Below are 27,835 nucleotides of genomic sequence, written 5' to 3' on the forward strand. Positions count from 1 at the left end.
GGATTACCGGCATTTAGCTTCAATTAGTCTAATAAGACAACTAGAATTGTATACTAGTCTAAATCTGCTGGGTGTGGAGGTTTGGGTTCGAATTATGTCAACGTATCGCCCATAATGTTTCATGGCACAATTTCAAGTCGTGAATCGATAACTAATCCAACAGTTTAATAGTAGATGTGGTCAGTAACGTAAAGTACTTCTACTTTTTCAAGTAATCTAAGCAGGTATGTGTACTTGAACTGCTTACTCAAGTAGTTACGATGTTAGACTATACTTCTACTCGATAGTTTTCAGTTTTTCCAGCCAAATGTATTATTAGAGTAGTTATATTTTTGCTTACTTGGGAATCGATACTTCCATTTTTACTTGAGTATAAATTTATGACTTTATCTCTACTTGAGTACCGACGATGACTAATTTGACAACCTCTTGTCAGAAGCGAGCTGAGATTTTAACTTTGCGGGAGGTGCAGCCTTTGCGTTATCAGTTGCGTCTAAAACGAATCACATGTTTTGCTAGTTTGTATAATCTGTTTTAATGAATGTACAAACAGTCGTACTTTGAATATCATTGACACTATGTTACCAGTATGATCAGATGTGAATTTGTTTAAAATAAGCCACTTCGCTTACAGAATGTTATATTCTATGTGATCACTGTCACATTGGCTGAAATCTACGAAACTCAACCTTTTCGAAACATCGTAAATTTCTCGCTCGGTTGTGGCGTAACGAAACGGCTGAGTATCAAAGGGCGAAGCGATCATTCTCACACCGATTCACACAGAGGAAGGATTTTATGCCGATTATATCTCTCTGTCTGGTTCGAAATTTGGCGTGTGGAACTGATTTAGCGGAGTATAGTGATACAGCCGAACAGTATGTAGCATAGAATCTGAAAGGAACCATGACTTTAGTATTAAGGTTATAGATTCCCTTTTCCTTAAAATCTCACCCAGGATATGTGCTAAGTATCGTTACTATACGGAGAAAAGTAAATTTTGAGTCGTGATGCTCGATGATCTATGCTAAGTCAACACGTTTGTCTACTGAGGCACATTAAAAGTGGGCCCACTTGGCTTACCAACCGATATTTTGTGTCGGCCCATTTCAATACTTTCACTTGTAAATTACGGCATGATAACTATAGCTGGGCATTCAGTTGTCTGTGAAGTCATGATCAATCCACAAATTTGTACCAAAGTATATTCAGTGTATTGTACAACTGCCATTACGTTCTTTGTGGTCGCATAAACGGTACATATATGAATTTTCAACATCATTCATACAGTTATCGCGTCGGCTCAGGCTCTTGACTTTCTCAGCCCTGCTCATAGAAATGATGCAAACATATCCTACTGATGGCATGCGAGGTCGAAACGAGGCAGAATGCAGTCGGCGATCTGATCTCAAAATGTCAGTCAGCCAAGAGAGAGAAAGCCGCATTCTCAAAAACAAAATGGCGACGAGCCTACGAGAGAGCGAATTTCCGATTCGTTATAAAAAGAAGCCACACTCCAGGATATTGATGTTGGGGTATAAGTGCGACGGATCGCGTCATTTAGAATATAATTCGAATCATGTTGGGGGATTACACCAAGGTGCTCGTATTCGAACACAACAGTTCGCCAAAACGAAGTATAATTGGATGGACTGAGTAGTTGGATTATTCCAAATAGGCCCTATCAATGATGGAAATAAAATTCGGTAGCATGTCGTCGACGCGTTTTCTGCAGGATTGTAAAGATGAATCTGTAATTTTCCATATTATTTGTAAGACATACAAGCATCAACTGTTCCGAAAATCATAATTTTTTGTCAGTTTTAGATAGGAATAAGGGATTTGTGGTTGCAATGAATGGATTGGTACTCATGATGCAAAAAAAGTGATATTTCAATGTTTGATGGCTATAAATCTCTGCTCATGTAGGAATGCTTTTTAGGTTAGTCGCATTTTCGTATTCTGTCCACTTTCCGTCATTCTACTAGGATGCTCTAATAATATTGGCAATATTTGATGCTGAGCTCCAGGCGCGTCACTCAAAGTACAGTTCTCGACAGACCATACTACGGTAAATAACAACTACAGTAGTTTGAGTAGTTCTAGTTCTAGTTCTAGCTGTTGATTTTGGAAATAGAGTAGTTCTATAGTTGTAATTATAGCTAATTAGTTGCCGAACAAATAAAAAAACGTGTGTCGTCGTTTGGCGTCAATCGTGATACCGATGTTTGGCTGTGTGGTGTTTTTGCATCCCTTGCTGCCTTAGAGTTATCGCCACGAACAGTGGCGCAACCAGGTGGGGTTTTGGGGGTCGAAACCTCTCCCATTTCAAACTGATACTGATATTTATATGCAAAGCCTATCCGATTGCGATAAACTAAGAATAAATGTTTGCTTCAGAATTAAATCTATAGTAATAGCTGTTTCTGAGTCTGTTTAGTTGCGGACTATTCAAGGTCGTTAGTTCTAGTTTCTCATATTAAAAAATGAGTAGCTGTAGTTCTAATTCCGCAGTTTCAACACCAAGTATTTTGTACATATCGGAATTTCAAAGATCATATTTCAACAGATCTTAAGCGTGGCAGCAACTTTATGACTTCATTAGCTACGAATCGTGGCGACATTCCGTCTTTCGACCACAAAGTATCGGACGGACAAGACACCGAATTTTTTAACCATCAATGCGTCCGGTACGGCGACGAGACGGACTTTCACCGTGAAGAAGATGGCGACATATTGGACAGCTTTGGTACCGAATGCAGGCAGTTTGATGACAATTGTGGTGTCTGCAACACGCCGATAAGGGTGAGAAAGGTTATTTACATTTTAGCGCGGTGTTTAGGTTACTGGCGCGTTAGGCAATGCGTTGTATTTGTATAAAATGTGTTAGAAACATCTCCACGCCGGTGTTTCAAAGGTCCACGAAATGCAACGGGAGATTGCTTATATCAATATTTCACAACCAGCTTTCTGACCAAATAGCCTATGATTCGAATTAATTCTCAATTACAAAATGTAAGAAATCGAGGGCTTGTCCATGAATTAGAGAAATAAAACACAAAACTTTAATCTAATTTAGAGAATTAGATCGTAATTTAAAACGCTTTCTGCCGTACTTTCGATTTATCCCACGTCACAATTGTTCAAGTACTGTACCAAAACGTTTAAAACTGGCTGAGAACTTATTCAATACCAGCAATGTGTGAAGTTATGAAGACTTTTTAACCAAAATTGGACGAAATTCGACAGAAGGTTGAAGCGACATTCGTCAGTGTAATATAATCTAGAAAACAGCGAATTCGAATTTCTTTCAAAAGGTACGGATATCGTTTCAAGGTTCGCATATAGCGGTAACAAGTATGGAGACGATCATTTTTGTTGACAAACCGTATAAACAGCATGGTACTCGAGTGGAAATGTAACTAGGTAGAACTGGGCAAAATCGACAACCTGATTTTGTTTGTTTTTTCGTGTTCTTTGTGTTGCGACTACTATGGTCATTTTACACCAGTCCGATATTCGTATTTTTGATTCCGTATACTCCGGCTGGTAGCTCGGCACACTTCTAGGCTTTTTATAATACACCGCTTACGCGGATGACGTGGCGAGGAGAAGCCTAGATAAACCTCCAACACTTAGGTAGGAATTCTGGATTCGACCTCGGTCGGACTCGAACCCGCAACCCATCGGGGTTGCAGCTTTGTATTATGCCACTATACGCTATATCTCGCAGTGGCAAGGAACGCATATTCGCAGTGCTAGAAGTATTGCGCCGAACCCTAATCCTTACAAATGACGCTCGCTTCGAGTCCGAGTACTAGTCTAACGGAAAGCTTCTTCCTAATTCACACCAAGTGTGCGTTTTTGCTGGCAGGCTGCGTACGTGCATATGGTCGACGGCAAGAGATATCACGGGACTTGCCTGACTTGCGCGGCATGCGGAAAAACTCTATTCGGATCTTGTTTCGTTAAAGAACGGAAGCTTTACTGCAAGGAAGACTACTCCCGGTATGTGAGCAGATTCGCTGCGATGTCCCTGACTAAAAAGTAGCCTTCCGCAGACGGAATAGGGTGAACCACTGCCTACTGCCACTGCCTACTTAGACCATTAGATTCTAGTTGTCCAATTAGAATAATTATAGAGAAATGCCGTTAATCTAATTCTAATCTAATTTGTGAAATATTTCTGTCCTCATTTTAATTCTAATCTAATTTCTGGTTTTCTTGAAAATGCTACATGATAATTGTATAATTCGAATATACGAGTGCACGAATATTTGTCATTCTCGTGCTTAGGCGAATCAAATATTATGTGATATGAGTTGGACTTTATCGAAGTTATATTTCTTTCCAATTCGGAAGTTTATCAATTCCCAAGTTTTTGAAAATTTGGGAATTCTAATTTCGTTTTAATTTAGTTGAAACTATTTAAATGTTATTCTGATTCGAATCTAATCGAGAAAAGCTGAAATTGTTTTAGCGCCATATTGTTTTACAAGATGATTCGATTTGTTACCCGCGAAAACATATCGTTGCGTGACGTAACTGCCTATAAACCCCCTCCCTATTGTCGACGGGTCTCCTGGGTATCGCGTGAAAATCTGTCCGACATCCGACTGCGCGCAAAGTCAACAAGCACCGATCAGGCGATCTGTGAATGCTAAGGTCGCATAATTGGATAATTATTGTGCTGTTGAACTGGGAATTAGAATCGATGCTGAGAAATAGGACGATATCCGTGCTGCTAGTGAAATAAATCGATGAAATCATAACAAGATCATTTTGTCAGCAATTCATGAATATGCAGTTGCCCCATTTTCTAGTCGATATCGATATTTCAGTTACAATTGAATAATATATCGGTATTTAAATGAACCCGAAGACTTTCGACTGGCAATCGTAAGTGTAAAACTACAGCAGAGATTTCAGAACTTTCTACATCAACAGTTGAATTATATTGATATTGAAATAAACCCGAATATTTTCGGCTGAAACTCATCAGGGGTCGGTTACTATAGACGAGAATTTATTTCTATATCAACAATCGTATCGCCAAATATGAGTGTCAATAGAAAATATTCGGGTGTACACTTCAATATAAATGTATGTTTCAATAGAATGTTGTATTTCTGTACCTTCAAGAGTCAGGACATCGATATTTCGCAGTGACGTAATCCGAAGTAAAGATTCCGCTTCCGCGTGCCATTGCGATTGCGCGATCCTAATCTGCGAAAGCGTCTATCCCCGAAACGCGATTACACGCGCAGTCTCGCAGCGGGGCGGCCTTGATTTATTCGCTTGGCTTCGCCGTTTTGCCTTGTCACGAGTTTCAGACAACCAGGCATGATTCTAATTCCTTTAACGGACAGACAACCAGCCATGATAGTAGGGTCAAATTCCTTTAACGTGACGGTGAAATATAAGCTGTCAGCATAAGAGGTGGTCAGTAGCATATGGTTTTTCTTACTACTTTACTGAGTGCTTTCAAATCTTCATTTCCATTTGTACTTAAACAACTTATGGTCTTGGAATCCACTTGTAATTTCACTTGTAATCTATCATAAATTTAAGACGTTACTTCTGACTCTACTCGAGTAGTGACCCTGACAACCACGACTATCTGCGTTGGGCTATTTCTTGCGGTATGTTGGAAGGTCAAGTTTGCAAAAGAGGGTACGCCGCGATTCGAACCGACAACCCTATACTTTCAAGAACTGTATCGCGATTTGATTGTGTTTGTTTTGATGGTGGCGGCTCAATCACCCCTCAGACGAGTATCGAACCGGATTATCCGGATTAAAATGTACATCCGGATGTCGTGACTCGAGCCTATCCGATTACGACCCGACATTTCGATATTGCATCGATCGAGACGAATATACGTTTGCAATTTCATGTCGAGCGCTCGTAACTTTAAAACGTATAAGTGGTTCGAATCGCTTTCGGAAGTAGCGTTATTTGTTTTGTCATCTACGCGCTTTGTTATGTCATTATGATTCGTTGTTGTGGTCATCATCACATTAACGACCAATTAATATGTTGTGATGTTAACGTTTACAACCAGCACGTATCAAACAACAGTAGCGATACTACAGTCGAACTCGGTTGGACTTCGTTATAACACCGTGGGTTGATAACGATTGCCAGATATGTCATTTCCACTAACGCGCGTAGCTTTGCACCATATATTCTGTATCCTATCCCTATGACACGGCCAATCGAGGCCGATCCAAGGCTTCTACTGTGGTACATAGTATCGAAACTATAATTCTTCTTCAAAAATTAATACTGGACGTGTGATCTTAGTAGGACTCCAAAAAATGGTTTCTGACGACCCAACTCGAATCATTCGAATTATTACTCGAACCGTGTGAATTTATTGCGGCCTACTCCTCGATGACGAAACTGAACTGTATGAATTAATTGAACTTATAGAACGAAACGTTTGTATTCGTTTCCTATTATTTCGGCATATACACCGACTCAGGTAGCGTAGCAATGCATGGTACACATCCACACGCTCTGGGCATATGCATACCGTGAGTGTAATGTGCGTATCGTATGCCAGTGGGCGAGGAAGGTGCAGAAATAGCCCAGTCTTGTAAGGCTTTCTAAGTCTTGCACTATACCCGTCCATGCTATATCGGAAATGCTAGTCAGTCAGTCAGGTTTATTAATATTTTCATCGTTTCAAAACATCACAAGACTGCGATACAATGAAAAGATAGGAAGGTGTCGGAGCAACTTGGAGTAGCCATTAAGATCAGACACCCACCTTAGCCTAGGCGAAGTAAATAAAAGGCATGCACACTGAATGAAAAGTAATGCAGAGAATATAAGACGCAAGCGACAAAATGGGGTGGCATGTGGTGGAGGGCGAGGTCGATGTTAGGTCGTAGTCCGGTAATCCTGAAGACTGGCTTGTATTGATTTAGAAGAAATTGCTTGTATTTCGACTTGAATGCGGACATGCTCGACGACTGTCGGATAGCCGGCGAGATGCTGTTCCACAATTGGGGTCCGGCATACTTGATAGAGCAATGCGTTTTCTTGTATTCAGTCCTGATCATATGGTAGTTGTTCTTCGTTGACGCGCGTGTGCTGTAGTTGTGCGCTTTTGTCTCCGAGGTGAAGTAGTCGTTGAAATTTGAGGGACATTGACCGCAATGGAACTGATACATAAAGTTGGCAATTTCTAGCTTTCTCATATCTTCTAAGTTTAGAAGTTTAAGTTTAAGTTTAGCTATATTTTACAGAATCTGGAAGGTGTGCCGGATATGCGATGAGCGAATCGAGGACGGCCAGTCGTTTGTTACGTTGATTACGTCACACTTATGCCACCAGACGTGCATGAGATGCCGCCAATGCGGGAAACCTATTCCCACAGGCGACTGCTGTCACGTTTTCGGGTATGTCTGCTTGCTTCTCTCTGGCGAGCCAAAGACTAAAAATAATGTCGTATATACTTCAACTCTATTACCGGTAGAAGTAGCAAGTTCTAAGATGTTTCAAAACTGATTCGAGTGGGAGTGTTTTTTCTAAAGAACTGGTCTTTCTAGTTGCGCATTAGCTGGCCCAAATACCACAGTCCTAAATTAACCACAGATAACGTATTGAGCTTGTCGCTGTAGAGGTGATTCAAGCGGTCATCATGTTTACTCAAGTCGATGTAGAAGTAACGTCGTAAATTTCCTAGTAATCCAAGCTAGTAATCCAAGCCTAGTTTTGCTTCAAAGTCGAAAATATTTCAAGCGGAAGTGAACTAGCCTAAAATCATAACCGCATGAATAAGCACTGCGAGAAGACGAAATTTGCTCGGGTACTTCGAAAAAGTAGAAGCACTCCGTTACCGACAACCTCTTAATTCGGCGATTTCACTCACGACCTTTTCGTTCTAGACCCGAATCTCGACAGATATCCTGCGTCAAATGCTGGAGATCGATCCAAAACGACGCCGGTTGCGTCACAATCGAACAAACGCCGAACCATACACGTGTCAAAGCGGAGGCTTTATCTATAAAGACATCTCAAGATGAGACTGAAATTTTCGGTGGTATCAACAGTCGTGTGACGTCGCCAAAATCTCAACCGTCCGTTAATTCGAGTAAGTCCACTCTATGGCTGTAACGACTCGAGTTGTACCTCGACTATGTCATATGCTTCGAGGAAAAATCGAGTGAATTGATTCTAAATAGAGTATTAAGCTTACTGTCGGGTATTTGAGTATCACTGATCATGACGTCGAAACAGTATATGAATGACGTGGAAAGTTCAAACATGTGTCTTTTAAATGACCGCAATGAATATAATGACAGTTTTACACTACATTTAAGATAGTTTGATATGTTTACGACCGTACCTATTTTGTGGCAATGATGTGGGTTGATCACGGCTTCACAGAAATGTTAATTGCACAAACGTGCGTATAGCTTTACATATTGGACATATGGGTCTACACCAGAGGTCTCAAACACGTGGCCCGCGGGCCGCATGCGGCCCGTGAGATCGTTTTGTGCGGCCCGCGACGGCATTTTGGAATTTCAAGTATTCATCAATATACTAAAGTGCTATATATCTTTTTTTGAAGTTCACCCCAAACTACTACTAAAATCACTGAAATCTCAACAAACTTCACTATCGCATCACTTTTAAAAGCTACAATACGGTATATAATATCAGTTATTACGTCACATTTCTAGTTCATGATGGTAAAACATGACCCGCGTTGATGATTCGTGACTGAAAATTGTGATTTGGTTTGGTGCGACCTTTCGTAAAATTACTCGATTTCGGTTTGACTGGATGATTAAATAAAAATGACTCGAGTTGAGTCGGGTCAAACGTTAAAATCAGAGAAAGACTTGCGATTCGCAACGGTGAGTTGGTAATCCTACAGACGCAACAATCTATGAAACTGTCATGGAAAATAGTCTTCATGCTACCAGCGATTTTTGTGAATGGTCTTTCTGATTCTTATTTCTGATAGGTACCATCAGAAATTGTGATGAAACTGAACAGGGGCTAAGAGAAATCTTTTCGGAAGCAGAATGGGGTACGATCACTAAAAAGATTAAAAAGCAATGCTAGTACTATGGCTCAATAATTTTTATATTTATGTTGTTATTGATACGTTCCAATAATACTCGAAGGCAAAGCCTAACGCTGATTTAATTTGACTTTGGCAATGACAGTAACAATAGCCTAATTATCACGACTACACCAACACCAGGATTAGGCTGCACCGCTCAAATGCTCTGATATCAGATCAATCTTCAGTGGATTTAAAAATATTCTACATAAAATCGTGGCACGTCAGAGGTCTAATAGCTGCAATATTATAACCCGACAGTTTTACGACGTCATGATGCGTCATCTTTCGTGATGTCTATAACTCATTATTTTAATAAATTATGCCTGGCAGAAAAACAATTTTATTCAAATATTTGAAAATGTAGCTTTTCCCGCATCAAGCGTGAATAGTAGGCCTGCAATAGTGAATTACATTTCCACGATGTTTGTGGAATGCCTGTGTGCAAGGTCCCGTTAAATAGGGCCTACTTGGAAATTATATATTGAATATCCCTATTATTGATGCTGCGGCCCGCGACGTCATCAAAAAGTAGGAACTTGACCCGCGAGCACGTTTGAGTTTGAGACCTATGGTCTACTCTGTAGCATAGTAGGCTATTTAAACAATATTGCACAGTCAGCTATATGCACTGTGGCATTGCACTCAAGCACTATTGCATTGTACATAAGGTGACCATATTTTGAGATACATAAAAGAACACACTTTCAGAAATTCCTAAAGCTCTACTACCGAAAAAGAAACCTGATGTTTTTGAAAATTGTTCGATCAATATAAAGGTCATCACTCGAATCCCGAATCAGCAGCATTTTACGATACTTTTGTCGTTCTGCCTACAAAAAAAGTCATATTTGCCATCTCTACTTTCGGAATATCCGTCGCGCCTTATTTTTCGTTGATTGCCTTGCTAACTCTGGCGTTCGGTGCGTAGGAGCGGAGTATTTTGATACTTTTTCTAGAAAAAAGAGGACAAATTCCTAAAAAAACAAGACATTCAAGTGTCCTCCGAGAACACTTTCAAATTATTGAAAATAGATGGCAAATCCTCTTAAAGAAAGAAGTAGGTTAACTATCATGATGTGTGGAAGACCTCCTAATATAGTCGATGTAAAGAGATTCACAATAGCTTTTAGACAGCTTTATTTCTGCGTCCTCACGGCAGCAAGTTCAGATAAGAAGGAGCATGCATTGTCATGGGTCCACCAAGTATCCATTTCATGTAGTGTTGAGGTCTCAAACACGCAGCCCGCCAGAGCATTTTGTGCGGCCCGCGCCGACATTTTAGATTTTTATTAATTTGACAAAATATAAGTGTAACATATATCTTTTCATGTTATAGAGGGAAAATTCCCTCCTAAATTGCTCCGAAAGCCTTAAACTATTCATCAAACTTCACTATCACATCAATTGCAAACGCTACCATGCAGTGGAACATTCACTATTTCGCCACATTTCCAATTCATGATGACAAAACCGGACCCTTAGACGATTCTAGACTGAAATTTGTGAGTTGGACTTGGACGTGACCTTTCTTAGAATTACTCAGACTCGGGCTAACTCGATGGCAAAATGAAAATGACTCGAGTAGACTTGGAGTGACTCGGAATGCCGTAAATTTGTTACAACCATGGACGCAACAAACTAATCGCGTGTCAGGGGAATAGTAATAAATCAGAAGGTCGCAGCTTGGTACTTCGCTAATTAAGCAAGTAGTTATGGCAACCATTGGAAATCTGTTAGTTACATCTTTGGTCGCTAGACCATGTTATTAATGCCACATAAAGGTACCGAGTACCGTAGTGGTACGCTCCAACGATGTAACAGCAATGGCCCGTTCGGCGTTCCGACATTTCAATCACTAGGACACATTCATTAATATATTTATATTATATTTATATTTTTTTCTACTCCTATATTTGAAGATATTTGGCCATGAGATTAATAGCCTACTTATCAGAAGTATACCCGAATCCTGGATTGGAATTACAATGCTCAACTTAAAAATGTTTTGATATCAGATCAGTCTCTATTGTCAATCTGTTGGATTCAAACTATTCATAGTAGCTGAAAATTATAACCCGATAGCTTTTATGATGGCATCATACATTTGTCCGCCCATATGGTGTCTATATATTATAGTTAATATATATCAAGTACAACAACAAGTTTATTCAAATAGTTATAAATGTGATGATTCTTTTCGTGCCAGTCCTAAATTGATACAAACGTAAATCACATTTTGACGACGTGTGTTTACTGTCAGTCTGCTGGATCGGCTCATTTTCAATAGGAACATTCATTCCCGCCAAATAAGGCCTACTTTGAAAGACATAGAATACCCCTATAAATGCTGCGGCCCGCGGCGTCGTCAAAACTGAAAAACTGGCCAGCAAGCACATTTGAGTTTGAGACCTCTGATGTAGTCGGTGCTAGACAATTGGCGGCCCTAGAAATAACAGTACCACTGCAATAGTAAGTAACAATCATCACATACACCCATATTAGATGGGCTGTCACAGATGCTTATACACCGTAGCATACAGTACTTAGGCACTATTGCATAGTAGTACATACTACTTACATTATACTTCATGGTTAGTATGATGCGATTCGACCAATCGGCGGCAACAGAGGTTTCAGTGGTGATTCAGAACCTTGTGACCGGGATATATGGTTGCAACGCTGCAACTGAGTTTGTTGCTTATTTCCAGCGAAATCACACGAACTCAGTGAAGAGGAAAATGATGACGTCACGACATCGGAAAACTCGCTCCACCATTTAGAAGGCGATAAAGAGTACGATTTATTTTCCTTTTCGTTATAATTTTATGCGAGTTGGTATGTGTTTTCATCACAGCAAAGTGGTCAATGCCTGTGTACTTCTAATTTTCCAAGTATACCCGAGTAGGTTTTGCCTAATTGCATCAACAACTCAAGTAGTAATGTTTCCATACTACTTCTACTTCTAATGAACAGTTTTTAAGACAAAACTACTTACTCATCAACGCTGGGGTGTTTGTAAAATATAAATAATGTAGCCTCTGTATCAATATATTTTAGAAGATTCCGGCTATTAGTAGTGTCTTGGCTATTTCGTGTTCGTTTTTGCGTTATTTTGTGATGATATCGAATCCATAGTCCGCTTCAATTGACTGATAAAAGTATGCGAAACCTTCGATCAAATTTGCTTAAAAAAACTATCTCCCTAAGTACTTTTGATGCATTCCCTTGCTACTTCCACTGTAAGTAGTTCTGTCTAGTCTTCAAGATCGCTACTTCTACTTGAGTATGGATTTACGGCCTTACTTCTACTTCTATACATGAGTCGCAAGACTGACTATACTTTGACAACCGATGCATTGTCCACTTTCGATCATCATCCGACACTCAGTCCCGGATAAAAGGGTATAACTTGATATGACCCAGTTCTGAAAACACCATGAACGTTTCAGCGACGTCACAATGAAAGAAGGTGAAGCGGGCGACAAGACAGGAAAGAGAGCGCGAACGATTCTCAACGCTGCGCAGCGTGAAAAGTTCCAGAACACTTTCAAAGTAGCGCCGAAGCCGTGCAAGCAGGTGACAAGCGGATTTGTGCAAACTACACGGTTTTCAAGTATCGCAGAACTATAACTAATCACTTTTCAAAACCTGCAAATAGAAACAGAACTAGAACTACTTACTATTCACAACTCGCGACTAGGATTAGAACCACTCACTTTTTGAAAAACGAAACTAGAACTAGAACTAGAACTAATCACCTTTCAAAAATCGTTACTAGAACTAGAAATAAGACTACTCTATTTTCAAAACTCGCAAATAGAACCAGAACTAGAACTACTCACTATTCAAAAACGCAACTAGAATTAGAAACCCTCACTTTTTAAAAAACGCGACTAGAACAAGAACTAGAACTAATCACCTTTCAAAAATCGTAACTAGAACTAGAACTAAGACTACTCTATTTTTAAAACTCGCAAATAGAACCAGAACTAGAACTACTCACTATTCAAAACTCGCAACTAGAATTAGAACTAGGCTACTCTCTTTTCAAAATCGTAATTAGACCTATAACTAAGACTATATCCTCTTTGCAAAACTCGCAAACAGAGCTAGAACCAACGACGTTCAAAAATCCGAAACTACGTAGCCTACGCAATTAGAAAATGGATTGATGGATTTTTAGAGTGCGCAAACTAGAACTAGAACTAGAGCTAGAAATACTAAACTACTCATTATTCGAAAGTAGAAACTAGAAATAGATCTACTCACTTTTCAAAACATTTCAGGTGCGTGATGCACTGGCGCATGAAACGGGTCTGAATCCACGAGTCGTCCAGGTTTGGTTCCAAAACCAGCGGGCGAAAATAAAGAAGATGGAGAAGAGAAAGATGGATCAAGATAGGAGTGTGACGCAAAATCAATACGGTGAGTTTCAGAAAATATGATATTCTCTGCAGTGTTATACGTTGAACACTTAGTGCAGTACGTCATGGTATGTTACGAAGTCGAACTTGCGTGTAGTAAGAACGATTCAAAGAGGTGAAAATTTGTTCACGTCTCGAAATAGAGTTAGTTGTACATTACACGTAATATTCAGTGTGCGTCTTGAATGGATAAGAATAGTATGGAAATCGTACTTTAAAGTTAAAAACATCTGTTCGTCTCGCTCATCGAATTTTTATACCAGTGACGTCATATTTGGTGATACGAATGTTGTTATACAATGTCCTTTTGAATACTAGTTGCTGACGATGATGAACCCTGGAGACAGTCAGCCGAAAATATTCGGGTTTATTTATACATGAATGTAATATTCAATTGTATATTGACACTCAGTACTTGCAATAAGAGTCTTTTCAAATAATAGTAACAATAGAATTATTATCAGTTTCCTCGCTTTCGGGGATATTTGAACCGCCTCAGTGCGGAATTCAAACCGAGCTTAACGCAACAATAGCGCATACGACCCTTATTCATTCACAATCCTACTTGAGACCAAATATTCGATAAAACCAGACTGATACTAAGCTCTAAAGTTTCGATGCTTGCAAAATTGCATAATTTCCCTTCCCAGGCTACCATGGATACGAAGCAATGGTGCATCCGGTGTACGGCCGCCAGGATTCGTTCGTGGCGACTCAACAGTTCAATTCATTTCAAGCACATCAGCCTCAAGATATGGTGTCGTGGGAAAGCTCGCAAGGTGAGAAGCTATGATAGAAACTAGCTGAGTGTACCGTGTTTTAAAATGTGCAACAATAGAACTAGAACTAACGATAGACCTTTAAAAATCCGCAACCAATACCTAACCAAAGCGCAAACAAACTAGATTAAATTCCGAAGCAACACAGCACCAAGACGAAATACTGAATTGCAAACGAGATGGGAAATATTGGACGGGGCTTCGAGTTTGAATGGGAGGGTTTTCGACCCCCAACACACACACCTGGCTACGCTACTGTTAGTGGTGCCGACTCAGGGGTATAGCAATGGCTGCAAGTAGGAATGGTGTGAACGTGAGGTTCACGTTCGCGTTCTGTGTGTGAAGCTCGGAAATTTAGAGGTTCACGTTCACAAACGAACCTTGGTAGGTTCTGCACCGTGAACCTTTTTCATATATTACAATTTTCGTTTCATTATAACATCTTTGGTTGAAATTTATTGCATTTCAACTGCGGGCTAGTCTTTGCATGGCGCTGGCAGCATAAAAAATCAACACTAAACGAGCATACACCTTAACAATCTTAAACATTTTACTTGCTTTGATACAAAAGTTTGCTCGGAATATCCAGTTTTCTGTTTGTAAATATATTTCGTGACTGTCTGCTGTGAGCTTGACCCGCAATCACACCAAATACACTACATGTAGGTAGTCAGCGAATGATGCGTATTCAATATTCAACCAACCAATGAAATTGATAGCGTTGTCTGATGTAAAATCTCTAGCATGCGTATAGGTCAATCTTGATTTCATATGTTTATTGTATCATAAAAACAAATCCGTGCGATTGAGGTGTTGGCTACTACTGCTGTATAACTTGTTGAAGGGGTAGGCCTAATCGGTAGCAAGTATAGAAACCCGTTTTACACTCTGCTCAATATCATCGTAGCAATACTCGGACGCCGAATACATTGCCCGGTGTGGCCTAGACCGTTAAGGCGTAAGCATATATTCCCTTGCATATCATCGTCAAAATTGTTGGCAAAGCCACGGAAGATATTGACTTTTTTGTTATTATTATATCATTTGATTGCCCCAGTTGATACATTTCGCGACATTTAAAACGTCAATATGTACTTCGGCATTGTGGAATTATGTGACCCGAGTCGTCGCTAGGTATAGTGTATAATCAATATAGGCTGTCACGTCACTGAAATGTAGGGTTGGAATTAGCAATATGACGTCACGTGACGTCATGAGGTTCACGTTCGCGTTCACACAGAACCTTTCAAAAAGGTTCGCTTTCACACGAACCTGAACCTTTCAGAGGTTCGCACCATCCCTAGCTGCAAGAACATCACACGTACACCAGAACACCGTGTCACGATTCACACCAAACGACTACATGTGTTTTCTAGTTGGTCTGTAACCAATTTTTTTTTTGAAATGCGCAACTAGAACTATAGTTCAGAGTTACAACTACTCACCAAAATCCTGAACTAGAACTACTCAAAAAGCAGTAGTTTCTTGGCCGTCAGGTAACTACATTGGTAGATTGTACAAGTCTAAGCCAGATTGAATACTTTGCAGGAATTCCTTCGGAGATTTACCCTGCGCAGACTTTCCCGACGGGAAATCTACATCCGAGCAACCGAAACCATTTCGTTCCGTCTCCCCGTTGCGAAGACTTTTCACATTTTCCAGCGATAGACCACCCGGCTCAACTTTCAGAAATACCGGACCTCGCTTTCAATCAACCGGTCGCAAATCACAGGTCGAGGCTTTACCCGATGCAAGACCAATACTTTGTTACGTGACATAAAGACATGTATCCATTCACTTGGGTTGTCTATACTAGAATATATCAGAGTGATTTGATTTCATAATTACTATAGCTGGGCTTGGGCACAATGATTCGAGTTGAGTAGTGAGAGTTTGTTCTTTCAAAGTACCGACATTATACGCTCCTATTGTGGTTGAGAACTAATAGGCCTACTAGCGCAAATTATAGATTCCATGCTTTTTGCCACTGTGGAAACCTTGAAATCTGAATTAGTCGTATCGCAGCATACGTAACATGTAGTACGAAGATACGCATGTCATTGGAAATGACATATCTGTGAAGTATGAGTGTTCAAAAAAAACTTCTTTTATAAAATTTCACAGGCTAAAAAAACTCTGCACTCCAAATTTGGTTCAATTCCAACCAATGGAAGCGGAGTTATTGCAGTCGAAAAATTTGGATATGAATAAAATAGTATTTACAGTGGTCAGGCTAGCCACCGTAAATAACCATTTTATTCGATTCCATGATTTTCGAGCATCGTTTCTTAAGACAATATTGATATTCACAAATCGAATCACTCAGGTACTCGATTCTGCCCAGCTCTATAACTATATTAGGCTACTTGGTTGCAATATTTGTCCCAGTCAATCGATTGTTAATATAACTTTCACCTGTGGAAACACTTTATTTTATCATCTTCATTACTCTTTATTTATCGCAGATAATAAAACATGGTCAGTCATGTATGCAAATTGCGTTTTCCTGTATAATTGCTGTGTTCACGTGATATAGCCTACCAGTGATACGCCCTGCAGGCCCACATCCACGAATTCAAGACAATAGCCGATTCAGATGCTGTATCGCGCATTTGTTGCTGAAAGGGATTCGTACATCTAACGATTGTACACCGCTTTATTCAGCCGAAATGTTCAGGAACGGAACAAAAGTGAAACTTGCATCTAAAACACCCGTTAATTCGGACACAGAGTCGCAATTCCTATCGTTAGGTTATGGCATATTACAGTACTTCGTTCGTTTTAACCGAAGATGAGTGATTATAGTGAAGCAACGAAGATCCGTCCATCGACAGTGAACTCATACAAGACCGCGCCAGAATTGGTTGCTGTTAATTGGGGACAATTGCATGCATCTTCCAGAACAGATTGACACAGAAAAATTTAACAGAAAAAGTGAAATAGCTCACGAAAATAAACGAAGAAAAAAGTAAAGACGCTTCCGTGACAGTTCAGCAGTTAGTTGCGTTGGTAGGGATATCGAAAGGTACTATTTGAACTGCGTATGCGTGTGTTACACATAGTAATACAGTATTTGGTGAATTATGGTTTGGTATCTAAAATACAGTGCAATACAACTAACCTGATGCCAATTACTGCAGATAGGCTCTAACGCAGTTGCGATTAATATAATAGGCTACGCAACAGTAGCGTATTTTGAATGCATTACATGCCTTTACGCATGGCCATGAATCAACGAATTGATATCCCGCTTAACTCGGACAAAGCTGTTTAAAGCGGCATACTCTAAATCAGGGCCGTAACAGCACTTCGTCAGGCTCCCCCCAAAACGTTGGCCTTGGGCCCCCCATGGGGTGATAAACCTAACTTCTGGGGGACTTCGCCCCCCAGACCCCCCTTTGGCTATCCGCTTTTTTACGCTATTTGACATCTCCATTGGGTGTCCGTTTGGTGAGACAGCTTTTCCCGCCTAGACGCACAAAGCGCGAAAATTTCAGTAATTCGAGAATGTAATCGGGCAATATGATCGGGAATTACATATATATTGCTAGCAATTTTGATCCTCTCTCTGCTCACGTAATCAGATTTACCGGTAGATCTGAGCGAGGTCTGTTTTAAAACGTAGGACCACCCAATAATAATTAGACATCTTCGGGCGTATACCCGTTGGCAGGAACGAAACAGCACTTCGTCAGTACCGCCCGCCTCCCCCCCCCACACACACACAAAAACTTGGGTTTGGGTTCTCATAGGGTGATAAACCGACCCCTCATCACAGTGTTCGCTTTTGCCAAGAAATTAGCTGCACTGTTTAGTGAGCCAGCACGAAGCGCGAAAATTTTCGATAATTCATGATACAATCGGCCAATAAGATCGGGAATTGCATATATATTGCTATTAATATCTTGTCCTCTCTGCTCACGTTATCAGATTTACCGGAATCTGTAGGGCCCGTGAATAATAATTAAACATCTTCGGGCGGGCGGACCCGTTGGTATGACTTCGTTACATGATCTTATTTCGTGACCTCCTGTCTGCTATATCAAAAATATAGAATCGCTCAAACGTACTAAACTAAAAGACGCACACGATTTCAAATTGGTATTTCTTCACTGGCATATATTTTTTCCTGCTGGATGGTATTTGTCTTCTGAGGTTCAGATTGCCAAGACAGGAACATATGGCGCCGGTCATTTAGGCGCCTATGGACAATTAAACCTATTATTTTGTATATATAACGAAGTTTTCGGTCTGCGTAAGGGCAGTCCGTTTCGGCCAAGCTTTTCGCGCTGCCGATCGTTCTGGCACACTTCTCGGAGTCGCATGTAATAAGTCCTAAATCATTATATATCTTGGTGCGTAGTGGCGTGTTAATGGCCAACGCCGATATGTCCATTTCTATAAATCTTGAGTGTTTTTTCTTGGGGGAAGAGTACCAAATAATGAAGATATTTTGCAACTTTAAATTTTGGAAAAAATTGCATAAATTTTCAAAAAATACTCTATAATTTATGCTAATTCACGAAATAATTTGGGGCCCCCTTCGAGCTCGCCCCCCTCCCAATTGGGGGGTTTGGGGTGCGGCAGTTACGGTGCTGCTCTAAATATGAAGTGGTCTCAACATAAAATCGGGTAATCCTTTTTGCTACAGCCATTTTCTTCAGAAAGCCACCGTGATGGCTGCTGTAATGAGATGCGAATTCACGACAGAAGACTGAACAGACACTTCTTTCAAAACAAATGATATTTATTCCAAATTTTATACAATGATATGGGACTGATCTGATGCATTTATTATTATTCGTGGCGCATGAAATAAATCGTTTTTTATTCGGTTTATTAGCTCTTATTGGTCGTGAACTCCTGTGATAACCTAACCGTTGACGTCGCTGGCCAACCAATTTCCAACACTAAAAATGCCAAATACCTTGGTGTTTTACTGGATTCGGACATGTCCTGAAAGATTCAAATACAATCACTATTTATATCGACTTTTCAATTAGATCAAATAAAAAGGGCAAAAGAAAACAGGAAATAAAAAAAAACATCGAGATAGTCAGTTTTGGGCTCGTGTTAAGCGTCTGCAACGTAGGCGGTCGTGGGCGTGTTCAAGCGACAGACCGCGTTGCGCTAGATCAGTCTCCGTTGCCATGTTTTCCGAGTGATACAATTACTCAAACCACAACTATCGAAGGTATGTGGTCTATTTCGCCGCTTTAGCTACACTCTGCCAGTCAGCGTCAATCAATCAATCAATCAGGTTTATTAATATTTTCATCGTTTCAAAACATCACAAGACTGCGATACAATGAAAAGATAGGAAGGTGTCGAAGCAACTTGAGGTAGCCTTTAAGATCAGACACCCACCTTAGCCTAGGCGCAGTAAATAAGAGGCATGCGCACTGAATGTGAAGTAGCAGAGACTATAAAACGCAAGCGACAAAATGAGGTGGCATATGTGGCGAAAGGCGAGGTCGATGTTAGGTCGTAGTCCGGTAATCCTGAAGACTGGCTAGTATTGATTTAAAAGAAATTGCTTGCATTTCGACTTGAATGCGGACATGCTCGACGACTGTCGGATAGCCGGCGAGATGCTGTTCAACAATTGGGGTCCGGCATACTTGATAGAGCAATGCGTTTTCTTGTATTCAGTCCTGATCATATGGTAGTTGTACTTCGTTGACGCGCGTGTGCTATACTTGTGCGATTTTGTCTCCGAGGTGAAGTAGTCGTTGAAATTTGAGGGACATTGACCGCAATGGAACTGATACGTATACTGTTGATACTCTTCAACACTCTATTCCTATCAAAGTTACTATACGGAATTCTTTGTTGGGGTGCTGCCTGCATGAATACATTTGACCCACTGCAAAAACTTCAACATCGGATCATCCGTATCATTGCCAACAGTGTTGGGATCAAGTCACTACCTTCGAGTCACGAGTCATTTCGAGTCATTGCACATTTTGACTCGAGTCAAGTCAAGTCAATTGATTTTCGAAGGTGACTCGAGTCAAGTCAAGTCACTCGAATTTCGGAGGTGACACGAGTCAAGTCACGTCAAGTCATGTCCAGTCACGAGTCAAGTCACAATTCAAGTCAAGTTGCCTTTTCGAAGTATGAGGCATGCTTACGTCATTGCCAGTGGCGGCTCGTGACAATATCAGGTGGTGGGGCAAGGACTGTAAGCGACTTTTTATCAAGATGACGTCACAATGGCGTTTTCCAACGTAAACAAGTAACTTAATGATGGTACGGTAACATGAATTTCCCGGCCAGTGTTGCCAATTTAGCGATTTTGTTGCTAGATCTAGCGATTTTTCATTCGGTTTAGCGACAAAAAATGTCGATACAGCGACTAGCGATAAATCTAGCGACTTTTTAAAAATATTTAGCTATTTTCTAGCGAATTTTTACGAAAATATCTGATAGCAATCAATTTTGAACGGCAATTATCATGCAAGTTTACCATATCTTATGCGCGCCACAACGTCAGCACGCATCGCCGATCTGCGTTCTGGTAGCGTGCATAAATAGAAACGTCTATAAAGTGACTTTCCTGGTAATTTTTCAGTGAATTTCGCCATAACTTCCCGCCACAAAAATCCACAGTGTCCAGTTCAACGAGCTCGTCAAAATCCAGAACTATTGACCCCCAACACAGTAGGAGTAATCACAATCATGCTCGCTCAATGTAATGTGCTATATACAAGGTCCGATATATGAATTCTTTACGTACCACATAGCATGGTAGTAAGCTACTATAACGATATCCGTACCTAATGCTATTGAGATCCAATCCCCCCACATTACTTGAATGCCGAGTTCTCTATCAGATTCGCGTAAGATAAATGAAACAAAAATAAACGATTAGTTATTCGATTGATCAGATGGATGGATCGGCAAATAGAAATGTAATTCGATGGTCAGTCGGTATAGGTAGTGACAGGAACGTAATTGCCTCACCCCAAACCCCCAATTAGAGAGGTGAGCGCGAAGGGGGCCCAAAATTATTTCGTGAATGAACATAACTTAGTGAGTATTTTTTTGAAAATTTGTGCAACGTTTTTCAAACTTTTTTTCGCGCTCCGCGCGATTGAGTGTTAATGGTTAATACTATAATATTAATAACAACATACATTTCGGCGTCGGCCATTACCGCGCCACGCTGTAACAAAGCCATATAAAGTTTAGGCTAACATGGGATGCCGAGATGAAGTGTACCCAGAAGTGCGGGATGGCATCGTGAAAACCTTGGCCGAGAAGACTGCCCTTTTGTTGACCGAAAACTTCGATGTATAGATGTCTAATTGGGCATTATTGCCGGTGCCGAAGCTTCTGTCCTGCTAATCTGAACCCCTAGCAAATGCCACCCCGCAGCGAAAAATAATTTGGGAATTCAGGAATACCAATTTAGAATCATGTGCGTCTATTAGTTTAGTAGCCTACTTATGGCCGATTTCAATATCTTTTCGTATAGCAGACAGGAGGTCGTGAAATAACAACATTCAAAGAAGAAATTATACCAAAGAGACCGCCGGAATATGTTCAATTACTATTACGGGCCTTGAATTTTCAAAGACGACAGCTCACTCAGCTCTGCCGTTACTCTGACTACGAGGGCTTAGACTGTTGAAAAGTATATAGCAATAATATATATGCAATTAGCAATAAATAGTAACTGATTTAATCATGAATTATTCTGGCGATAGGGCCAGAAAAAGTAAATAATTACTGGGCATAAGGAATCTCGCGCACAATATGTAGGGACGAAAATGTAGACTCCGATGGAAGGCAAGACCAATGACTGACGAAGTGCTGTTTCGGCCCTGGGTAGTGGTAGGCCTATTTCCTCAGCGCGTCGCCCCATCTTTATTTTCTAAAGTTCGCATCGCTACATGACCTCCGAACCCGGTGCATGTCATGTTCAAGTATTCCTACTCATAGTTAGGGAAGGCAAGACCCTTTCCGCAATCATCGGTATAACGCATCACGTATTCACGGACTCATCGAGCAAGGCACTTGTATGCCTAGGATCAGGGCCGTAACAGCACTTCGTCAGCCCCCCCCCAAAAAAAACTTTGGTCTTGGGCCCCCCATAGTGTTATAGATCGAACGTCTGGGGGGATTCGCCCCCCAGACCCCCCTCCGGCGATACACTGTTTACCACTATTCATCATATTCATTGGGAGTTTCTTTAGTGAGTCGGCTTTTGTCGCCTAAGCGCGCGAAGCGCGCAAAATTTCTAGAATTCATGATTTTATCGGTCAGTATGATCGGGAATTGCATACATTGTTATCAATTTTTATCTTCTCTCTGCTCACGTAATCAGATTTGCCGGTAGAGCTGAGTGAGGTGTGTTTAAAAAGGTAGGACCACTCAATAATAATTAAACATCTTCGGGCGTATACCCGTTGGCAGGAACAAAACAGCACCTCGTCAGGCCCCCAAAAACGTGGGGCTTGGGCTTCCATAGGGTGATAAAACGACCCCCTCCATCACGTTGTTCGCGTTTGTCACGAAATTACCCGTACTGTATAGTGAGCCAGCGCGAAGCGCGAAAATTTTCGATAATTTATGATAAAATCGGTCAATCAGATCGGCGACTGCATATATAATATGCTATCAATATATTGTCCTCTCTACTCACGTAATCAGATTTGCCGGTAGAGCTGAGTGAGGTGTGTTTGAAAAGGTAGGACCACTCAATAATAATTAAACATCTTCGGGCGTATACCCGTTGGCAGGAACGAAACAGCACCTCGTCAGGCCCCCAAAACGTGGGTGTTGGGCTCCCATAGGGTGATAAAACGACCCCCCCCATCACGTTGTTCGCGTTTATCACGAAATTACCCGTACGGTATTGAGAACAAGCGCGAAGCGCGAAAATTTTCGATAATTTATGATAAAATCGGTAAATCAGATCGGCGACTGCATATATAATATGCTATCAATTTATTGTCCTCTCTACTCACGTAATTAGATTTACCGGTAGAGCTGAGTGAAGTGTCTTGAAAACGGGAGGGCCCGTAAATAATGGTTAAACATCTTCGGGCGGGCGGAACCGTTGTCCGTTGATATGACTTCGTTACATGATGTTATTTCGTGACTTCAAGTCTGCTATATCAAAAAATATAGAACCGCCCAAACGTAGGCTTCTAAACTAAGAGAAGCACACGATTTAATATTGGTATTTCTGCACTGGCATAAATTTTTTCCCAGCGGGATGGTATTTGTCTTGTGAGGTTCAGATTGCAAAGACAGAAACATTCGGCGCCAGTCATTTAGGCGCCTATGGACAATTTAACCTATATGTATTTTGTATATATAGCGAAGTCTTTGATCTGCATAAGGGCATAGACCTTTTCGGCCAAGCTTTTCTCGCTGCCAATCGTTCTGGCACACTTCTTGGAGTCACATGTTATATGGCCTAAAACTTGATTGTATGTCTTGGTGGGTCGTGGCGCGGTAATGGCCCAATACCCAACAGGAATGATAAACGGCTACGTGAATTCGAAAATTTTTTGAAAAATTGCATAAATTTTCAAAAAATACTCCATGATTTTTGCTAATTCACGAAATAATTTTGGGCCCCCATCGAGCTCGGGCCCCCCCCCAATTGGGGGGTTTGGGGTGCGGCAGTTACGGTGCTGCCTAGGATTATTTCCACCTCATATTCTCTTTCCGCGGCAGTTCGTGTCACGCCTATGTAATGAGTGCGAGGGGTCATGACTGCAAATCTGGTCACGTAGGGCGATCATTGTGCGGAGCGATCTTCGTTGTTGGAATGCACCGCACATTTGATCATTTTTGAGATTACTGTCATGAATATTGCGTATTACGAACTAGAAATATGATAATTGCCATTTGAAACAAACGTTTAACACACAGCTGACGAGAATGCATGGATATTCTGGTTCAACCTATCAACTTTGGGAATAAATGCAAATTTAGCGACATTTTTTAGCGATTTTGTTTCGGGATTTAGCGACATCTAGCAATTTTCCGCACCTGTTCTAGCGATTTTTGTCCGGCCGGAGTTGGCAACACTTCCCGGCAACAGTGATTTTAACGTATGTGCCACGAGAGGTGCGCCGGTGAGCTGTGACTTGAAGTGTGCGGAACATAGATTCAACACGGTTCATGTTCGCACTAGACTAGGGTTACCATATTTTTGTAAAGCAAATTCCGGACACACTTTAGCGCCCACTAGCGGATTTTAAAATGAGTTGTAACTCATTGACCGTCGATATGACGTCACACTGGAAAAGCATTGTCCATCGACTGTATTGTATACAGGAATGGAGTGGAACATAGGTCATGAATTGGGCCATCTGTAATGTGAGCTCTGGTGATTGCTACTTGCTAGGTTCTGCAGTAGATTCCTCCACGCGCCGGATGAAATCTTCTGGAGGGCCGTGTCTGGCCTGCCAGGATTGTGTTTGGCAGTCCTGCTATACTGTTAGGTCGGTGAGCTATCTGTATATGTGTTTTCATCAGATCCGAAACAACATTTTTGTCCTCCCTCCCCTCTTCCGCCCAAAAAAGCACTGATCTTGGGCCCACCATAGGATAGTCGATGTAACTTGTTGGGCACTTACCATATACATTTGGCTGTTAAATTTTATGTATGAATTCTGCCAATAATATTGATTCTTCCAAATATTAGGCTACTATAAAATGCACCAGCAGGCTGCACACCGGTGATTTCCAACTTTCTATGGTCGCGACCTCATTTCCCACCTGAAAATGTGCCGTGGCAAAGCTCAACATCATCGCGATCCCCAGATAAAGGCGAACGACACCAAGATTTGGAACCACTGTCTGTGATTGAAGCATCCAATCGGCCTTAACCAGCTCTAGGAATATACCATTAGCTTATAATTGCGATTACAATCAGATTTATTTTAGTAAATGATGGTTATTTATATTACTTTTGATTGCATTTTTGGAGAGGGTGGTGCCTGCTGCCCATACTAATATCATTATACGTTGCATTAACTCGCGCGCGGCGCGCAGAACAATTTTGAATAGCATAAATCTGCTTGAAAATATAATATTGTTTATGTTGATTTACGAAAAACTTTTGAGCCTGCTTCAAGCCTTCAAAATTCCGGACATTTAGGCATATTTTAGAAATTCCTCCCGGACGCAGATTTTTCAGTGAAATTCCGGACATGTCCGGGAAATTCCGGACGTATGGCAACCCTACACTAGACCTGACTAATTATCTGCAGAAATCATGGAAATGACTATAACTCGAGAGATTGCGTAAGCCTAATTGGAAAGGTCAACGAGTTCGGACAGATCCGCAATTGCTATCTCATATATTGGGCCTGTCATATTTAATCCAAAACATCATTCTGAAGAACTAAGAATAGCAGCCTCGGAAATTCGGTCTCAGTACAGCAAAGGAGATTTTGGCCTTGAAACTGGAGACTGTAACACGACACATACGGCTTTATTACTGTCTATAGGTCTGCTGCGAAATCGCCTTTGGAAAATATATTACCGAATATAAATACGTGGATGAAAGCCGTAAACTTAGTACACTGTTACATGACGTCATCGAGAAGTGGCCTCATGGCCCTTTTCGGTATGGTACACTGTCAAAATTAATGCGAACAGACCAACACCGAATTTTGCGTAAAATTTACTGAGGAATAGGCTGGTCAAGTGATCAGCTGTTAGCCGCCATCGAAAACGAAATAGCTATCGCGCTTGACAGGGGGTTGTAAGCAAATGGCTTGAAGGCCACAATTTCACGGTGAAATTGACATTGGAGAATATAAAATCAAAGTAAATATTTGAATGCAAACTGAGAATGATATCATCATCTCAGTTAACGTTACCGCAGATACGCCGGCTTTTGCGTGAAATCCGCAATGCCGCGTTGTAGGCTAAAGTGTCAGAGCGGAGCACATCTCTACGATACTCGACCTTGATAACGAAATTACTGCCCTAATCATTGAGTGTCAACCTTGAGACTTGGAACAGCGTTCGATACTAAGCTTATGACGGATCTAGGTAAGGAGCATCGTTAAAACCAATAGAGACCAATACCGGCTTTGCGTATAATCTGTTAGCGATAAATGACGAGTCAGCTCTCACTCGAATTAGGAAACGAAATTACCACTAACACAAAGTTCAGTGACAAACTTAAAACTTGGTACAGCGTTCGATACTAACATTAAGACTTACCGTGCCAAATGTCATAATACCCGATCTCAGTATTGAACATCGTCAAAATCAATGGATACCAATACCGGCTTTTGAGTCAAATCTGTTTGCGATACATGACGGATCAGCACACACTCAACTTCGGAAACGGAATTACAAACCTAAACTTTAAGTTGAAACCCTGAAACTTGGGGAAGTTTTAAATACCATCATAACGACATGACATACCAAGTTTCAAGAGTTTTCATGGTGTGAAACACCATCAAAATCAACCTATACCAGCAAAGGTCGACTAAACGCATATGACGGTAACCGAGTTCAGCTATAGATACGATTGTTACATCACACCTTAGGGGCACAGAGCTATTGTGCCCCGGTTGCTCGGTAATTTTATGAATAGGAGAGAGTAAATCACCGTTTCTTTATTGTGCGCGGCTTTGAGAGAATAGACAGTGAAAGCTTGTTATGAGCGCTACCGGGGCATGCCCTGGCTAGGCATTCGCAAAGCGAAAACGCAGAAGTGAATTCGATTTTCGCAGAGACTTCGCTATATATGGGCATTTGCAAGCGAAAGCACAAGAAGAATACGATTTTCGCTGTGATTTCGGCATATATAGATTGGTGTGGGTCTATAAATGGTAAAGAATTGTTATTGAACAGAATTTTAGGTGGGGCAATGCCCCAGTTGCCCTATAGGACGAGCCGCCACTGGTCATTGCATTGTGCCAGCTGTCTGAAATACAGATTGAGTGGTTATTGATTCTGGACCTATGAACGAATATAGAGTTAAATATAAACGCAAGAAGGCGTTTCATTTCTCACATATACGTAGAAATGCCTAACGACGTAAGTAATTGCATGGCCTTGGATTATAGTTACCAGCCAAAATAGAGAATAGAGAAACGAATTGATAAGATGCAATACATTACCCATTTACAAATTGATATGATACGATTCCAGCCTGTACCGATGGTTGAGGACTATGTAAAATATATTGGAGTTCAATTTCAATTAAACAAGAGGTTTTTTAAAGTTAAGAACAGAGAATAGAATTAGACATTTTGCTATTAAATTACTTCACTATATGGCCTACTAGTTTACGACAACGCGTAAGCTGAAAGCTGCGATCGCTTCGTTTGCGATCAATTTATATGTGAGAGAACAATGGGGGCTCAGTAAAACGCACGATCATTGAATGATTGGTCGCTCTCATGGGGAACACCAGCGTTTCGCGTACAATCCGAACATATCCGAGATACAATGATTTTTATCGACATCGATTGTTTGATGACTCGAAATTGACTCGTGAATTTTGCTCAGAGTCACGAGTCAATCCACATTTTTGATACGACGAGTCAAGT

General features: G+C 40.9%; 2 protein-coding genes across 2 annotated transcripts in view; both read left to right on the forward strand.

Moving 5' to 3' along the window:
- Window positions 1-27,835, forward strand: part of LOC145435198 (microfibril-associated glycoprotein 4-like) — a 287,005-nt gene that overhangs the window by 12,304 nt on the left and 246,866 nt on the right. The gene's annotated exons all lie outside the window — the stretch shown is intronic.
- Window positions 1,418-17,007, forward strand: LOC145436479 (LIM homeobox transcription factor 1-beta-like). Its single transcript, XM_080313837.1, has 9 exons — window positions 1,418-2,805; window positions 3,875-4,008; window positions 7,257-7,409; window positions 7,899-8,104; window positions 11,800-11,884; window positions 12,541-12,667; window positions 13,378-13,516; window positions 14,166-14,294; window positions 15,843-17,007. Exons 1-9 carry the CDS (start codon window positions 2,593-2,595, stop codon window positions 16,067-16,069), a joined length of 1,413 nt encoding a protein of 470 aa, XP_080169963.1. The 5' UTR covers window positions 1,418-2,592; the 3' UTR covers window positions 16,070-17,007.

This window comes from Botryllus schlosseri, chromosome 3, assembly GCF_051294905.1.
Source record: "Botryllus schlosseri isolate E-star chromosome 3, Bs_hap1, whole genome shotgun sequence".
NCBI lineage: Eukaryota > Metazoa > Chordata > Ascidiacea > Stolidobranchia > Styelidae > Botryllus > Botryllus schlosseri.